General features: G+C 39.4%; 1 protein-coding gene across 1 annotated transcript; it reads left to right on the top strand.

Annotated features, from left to right (window-relative positions):
• The first annotated feature begins 3,133 nt into the window (after positions 1–3,133).
• LOC147608291 (uncharacterized) lies at positions 3,134–5,818 on the top strand. Its single transcript, XM_086789215.1, has 4 exons — positions 3,134–3,473; positions 3,803–4,141; positions 4,401–4,567; positions 4,916–5,818. The coding sequence occupies exons 1-4, from the start codon at positions 3,315–3,317 to the stop codon at positions 5,568–5,570; spliced, it is 1,320 nt and encodes a 439-aa protein (XP_086645341.1). The 5' UTR covers positions 3,134–3,314; the 3' UTR covers positions 5,571–5,818.
• Positions 5,819–6,185: the final 367 nt, after the last annotated feature.

Here is a 6,185-nt window from a genome sequence, read left to right as displayed (position 1 = left end):
TAGGGAGATCAATTTAATGGAGAGACAAGAGGACAGAGAGCTTCATAAACTTGGATGGTGTGGAAAGATTGAAGGAACAAGGAGGCTCTCATACAACTTGACACATATTCAAATGGTGGGGGCCATTGAGTCTATAATTGCTTTGACAAACCTTACATATGATCCATCTCAACTTTTAGGACAAATACGATCTAGATCAGAATGACTTCAAAGCCTTTAAAGATTTTATCAAGGAAAGATCAAGGTATGTAAGTTATTTTTTTAGAGTTATTGTTGAATACATGTACATTTCAAGTAGTTGAAGCTTAGTAAGTATTTGTTTTTTTAATTGATAAATGTAAGCCTATTAATGTTTTTGGATTTAGGGGAAAAAACTTTCTAAAATAATAAATCCTTTTTGGTTGATGATGCCTAGCAATGGAAAGGTCTTTCAATGTAGAGAAGTACCTCACGTGTGGTCATGGATCTCACACCTCTCTTACACATGCTTGAGATACCTAAAGAGAACTAGTTGGGGTGTGGTCATGGATCTGATTGAGATACTTAATGAGAAATAGTTGGGGTGTGGTCATTGATCTCATAATTTCTTGAGATGTTTAAAAATCATATATCCTATAGAAATGGATTTTTAGTACATCTTCACATTTTTTCGTCACATTTTTTCGTAAACCATTTTGAGAATATTCATAGACAAGAATGAGACCCCTTCTTGAGGTATATGTCTCACATTTTTTAGGTCTTGTATAGTTTTTTTTTGGGACATAATTTGATCTATATGTGAAGTCATTTTCATAAATGAGCTTCATATATCCATTTGGAACTTTTGATTCTTTGAAATTTGTACATTGCTTTAGATTTTGTTTCGCTTGTGATTTAGTTTCCCTAATCCATGTAAACTCTTCCTTTTTTCTAGATTTTTTTATAAAAAAATAAATTATAACTACTTAGAACCTAAAGCTGCATGTTGTTCCACTCTTTAAATTGAATCGATTATCTAGATCAATTTTCATATGTTGAGTATCATACATAGTCTCAAAACATTATTGCCACTTAACTTTTGCAAAAAGGGGATTGTATATAATGGAATATAGAGAAGTATAATTATGCAAAGGGATATAAAGAAGATATATATTTCTTATTATGGGTGGGTTGCTCAAAATGCAAAATAAAAAAATAAAAAAAGTGATACAGAAGGGTTATAAAATGGGGTATTGAACACAAGTGCTTTACCGCACCACCCCTACATGTTCAAGCAGATGCTGAGTGATCGAAATGGAAATGGGTGGTGATCTTTTATGGTGGCTTTCCATTTTTCTTAGGCACTATAACTATTGGGGATAGCCATTCTATATGCTCTATCTCACAGATGAATCCGGGTGATGAGTTTGTTGACCATTCTAGAGTATTTTGGATTCATCTTGATTGAAGGAGAAAATAAGAAGGTGAATTTTGCTGCTTTTAGGAGAGAAACAAATTGCATATGCCTAATTGAAAAATGTATTTGGAATTCATCTAATTCAAGTTTTTTTTTTGTTTTGTTTTCTTAATCTTCTTTTTCCTTTACATTTTCTCTTCCATCATCCCTTCAACTAAATTTTGTTTTGTTTGTTTCTTAATCTTATTTTTCCTTTACCGTTTTTCTCTCCCATCATCCTTTAACTAAATTTTCTATCCAACAAATGATAGAGAAACCATTCTTTTGTATGGTAAAATAAACGATTGACATGTTAAAAACAATTAGAATAATAAATAAAAAGAAATAGAATCTTGATTCTTTGAAGATTCCAAATTTCGATTTTGTCATCACACACGTATGACGACGACCGTAGTCCGTAGCACGAAAGCACGTACCGCCTGCCCTAGGTACGCTTCACACCACAAAGGCTGATTGGCCAGAAGGTCGTATAAAAACAAAAATAATATTTGTTTAAAATAATCACTGATGCGTATGTTTAAAATAATCAATGATGCGTATGTTTAGACGGCTAGACAATTATCTATAATAATATAATGATTGGCTACAGTGTTTGTAAATTAATATTAGTATAAATATATATATATTGGGCCATGGGGAGTCAACTGGCAGAAATATCTCTAAAAAGTTCTTATTACAGCAATGCTCTAAAGCTAGCGTGATTACAACAATAATCAGCTCAATGGATTATCTAAAAGTGTTTAATCTTAAGTACTCTCGGTGTACAGGATCTGAAACAAACGTGGTCGGGTCCCCCATGCAAATTTGAAATAAAATTAAACGTGTCAATAAAATATATAAATTAAAATAGAAGAAAGTTTCCATAGCCTAGGCCCGAATGTAGTCCTTATCCAATCCAGCTTGATCACATGGAAGTTGGTGTAAATAAGATTATTTAAAAAAATTATCGTCTATGTACATCTGTTCTATGGCCTTGCGGTTAATAAATTTTTCAAGATATATATATATTTTTTCCGGATTTAATTAATTTATTTTTTTTCCCTACTTTTAGTAACCAAACGACCTTGAGGTTTTGGACATCATTGACTTTGTAAAGCTTTTCACGTCGCAATTAAAGGCTTATGATCCTGCTGTAAACGCGTGTGCCAGCCAGCTTAAAACCAGGTTTAAGCAGAAAATCACCGCGTGGGCAGCCATGCTGGCAGTAAGTCAAATTGCACCTGTGTGGCAGGCAAGGCATGCCAACCTGGAATAAGCATGCCACGTGGAAGATTTTGAGTTGAACCTTGAGACTCGAGAGTGCATGTTCATGCATGTGTGTGGGTTTGGTTGCAGCCTGCCTGGAGGCGTATAAACCCGACAGATAAAGCACGAGTGTGTGTGGATGCATAGTTGCTTTTTGACGCGCGCAGCACAAATTACAGCTCGTAGTCCAGCGTGGGCGGTAAGTTGCCAACCCCAAGTTTGCCATGTAAGCAAGGGGGTTGGAGCCTGGATGGCGGTGCATTCTGGCAGGGTCGTGGTGACGGATCACTGGCAGTGGGCGGCCCGTAGCCGGTGGCCCGGCAGTAGTTGACAAGAATGCGGGCCCAAGGGCGCAGGGTACGTCTGCAGTTCCGGTTAAGGCCGTACTTGCGCCGTGGTCCGGCCAAATAAGGCGCCCGCGCCCTGCAAAATATAAAGCGTGTACAACACCGGGGTACGAAGCCCGTTGTCATCCTTCTGTCTGGTGTGAAAGCTTCCATTTGCACTAGCCTCCTCCTCCTCCTTCTTCTTCTTCGTCTTCCCTACCCATTTCGTACGTGCTTCTGATCAGCTCTGCTTGCTTTTCTTTGCTTTTTTGTTTTGTTTCTTTTGCTTGCTTTTTGTTTGCCCAACCATGACTGCGCCTGCTTCGCCCGCAGACCCTCGCTCTTTCCTTAAGGCCCTTGGCTGCCGCCCAAACCCTTCCCTCGTCCAAGCCGCCCAGCTCACCCTCTCCCGCCTCGACACAGACCTCTCTACCAAGCTCGCCTCTCTACCGCACTCCTCTGATCAGGTATAAATTCTCTCTAATAATTCTCTAAGAATGCGATAATCAACGCTACATATTGGGTGATAACGCTGTGTCGCTGTGGTTATAAATCTATTAGGGTTCTTAAGCAATGATTCAAGGAGTAATGATAAGATTTAGATTGAGTCCATTACCATGATTAACATCATATTTGCAGCATTTGTGAACACTAAAGATAATAATCCATCTAATTATATGTCTCATATTTGATTAGCATGTTTCAACTGTACACTGAGTCATGTAATTTCAAGATTATAACCTACCATTTTTTTTGCAGAAAACAGTTTAATTTCAAGGTGATATTATATTTGCAGGCTAAGGAAGAGGCCAGGTTAAGGGAGGAGACTGAGAAGGCCAAGCTACCATACAAGTCCATAGTGTCTCTGTTTGAACTACACCAGATCTATGAAGGGTTGACGAACACCACAGACGAGAGAACAATAAAAACCTTGGAGGTCCTCAACTCTTTCGCTGATAGGAGCCACGTGGACCCCGAGTCCCGCCATGATGTGGCAATGGCCATGCTTGATGCCGCCCACAAACAAAGCACCAAGATGGACCTCAGTGGGCGCCTCCTCCGCAGCGTGCCCACCTCATTTGGCCATAAACTCACCAACCTTGTCTCACTGGACCTCTCCAGAAACCAGCTTAAGGTAATTTTTACTAAACAAGCATCTAATCCTTGTCAAATCTTCGGAATATTTAAGCTTTAATCACTGATTTATCAATCATCCATTATCTGTGTTTGCCTTGACCGTCACAAGTTGATCACATCTTTTTCACTAATCAATCACTTAGGCTCTAACCACTCATATTTTAGTCCTGCCCACTCATAATTAGTCACTTCTTTGACGCTAATCAGTCACCTGTGTACAGCACCCTAGGACTCGTAATTTTATGCTAATTGTGCAGGATTTACCGAGCTCCATAGGAGACTTGGATAACCTCGAAATCCTTGATTTGCAATCCAATCAATTATCCAGCTTGCCAGATGCAATTGGCTTTTTAGAGAACCTCAAGGTCTTGAATGTGTCAGGAAATATGCTGGTAGCTCTCCCAGAGAGCCTAGGAGGCTGCAGGTAAGCTTTTAAGGAGCAGTCAGTTATAAGATTTTGTTCACTTTACCATTGTCTGATTGGGTCCTTAAGAAAGATTTTTCCTGATTAGAGATCTTAAGTGTTTCGATCATGTGTGTTTAGCACCATGTCAATGGTTTCCTGAAGCATAGACTGTATTTTGTAAGCATAATCTACAACATTTGTGTTGTGTAAGCACAGTACAATTTGTTGCAAACATAAGAGTAAAATTATGTGGTATGTAGCTTATTTATGCTTGAAATCCTCTTATGGGGTTCGAGACCAAAGTTTCAATGCTTTTTTCTATGCTTATGCTAATTTCCTCCTTGAACATGTTATGTGGATGTGCAGGAAAATGGTGGATCTCAACGCAGGTTTCAATCAGCTCGAGCGCCTCTCGGCAAGGCTCGGCTACGACCTGTACCGCCTTGAAAACCTTTGCCTACACTCAAACAAGCTGACATTCCTGCCGGCATCAATCTGCGAGCTAAAGCACCTAAAGTTCCTTGATCTTCACTTCAACAACATAAAATCATTGCCTGCATCCCTGGGGAACATGTCAGCATTAGAGAAGCTGAACATAAGCAACAACTTCAGCGATTTTGGGGGCACGTTGCCGGACACAATCGGGGACTTGGTCTTCCTTGTTGAGCTAGATGTGAGCTTCAATCAGATTAGAGTGTTGCCTGACTCAGTGGGGGCTTTGGAGAATCTCAAGGTGCTGAAAGTAGAACATAACCCTCTTGTGATCCCGCCACCGGAGGTCGTCGAACACAGCTTGGAAGCCCTACTTGAGTACATGTCAATGAGGTGGAAAACATCGGAGACATTTGGAGAAGTGATTTGCTCATCACCTAGATCAAATGGCCTCAAGGTTGGATTTCGTGCAGCGTGTGCAGGCATGGGAGGGTCCTCATTGGTCCATTGGCTTGCTGGTAGATGTAGTGGCAGAAATGCAGTCCCTGTGACTCTACATCACAAGCAGCTAAGTGGGTATAGGAGTTGAGAGAGTTAACTATTTTTTTTTTCTAGATCTTTGACCATAGCTCATCATTCCAATCCTAATGAACATTATGCTGTCTCTTGTCATGTCTAAACTTTCCTGCTTAATTAATGATTTGTACCTATTTAGATACCAATTTGTCAATATTTGCTGAGCTGCAGTTGTAGCTGGCTTGCATTGTGTAATGTGTACAAGCTGACATCTTCTAAATGAAAAATGCAGCTTAGTCAAGTGCTGCAAAGGTTGTGAACTATCAATTTGGCTCTACTGTGTCTGAACTAATTGATTAGGTAATGCATTTGCTAGAGAGAGAGAGAGAGAGAGAGAGAGAGAGAGAGAGAGAGAGAGAGCTTATTGGATAAGTGGAAATTGATCATTTAGAGTGGATGTGAACTTAAAAATGATCAGGTAATGCAGATTATTTTAGCTTTATCAATAGTCATCTCATATGATGTAAATCATGAATAGTTTCCTTTAACTTGAAAGTTAAGTTCTAGTACATGAATTATGTTGTCAATCTTGCCAACCTTTACCTTCTTCATTGCATCTTCAAGTTGCAATATAGGCATCATGCTTGTGTATGAGGAGGGAAGTTTTTCATTAGACAGGCTTATATGC

The sequence above is a fragment of the Cibotium barometz genome, chromosome 53 (genome assembly GCF_041138505.1).
Source record: "Cibotium barometz isolate CiBa-2024 chromosome 53, ASM4113850v1, whole genome shotgun sequence".
NCBI lineage: Eukaryota > Viridiplantae > Streptophyta > Polypodiopsida > Cyatheales > Cibotiaceae > Cibotium > Cibotium barometz.
Note: the sequence above shows the minus strand (reverse complement) of the source record. Positions and strands in the feature narration are given on the sequence as shown.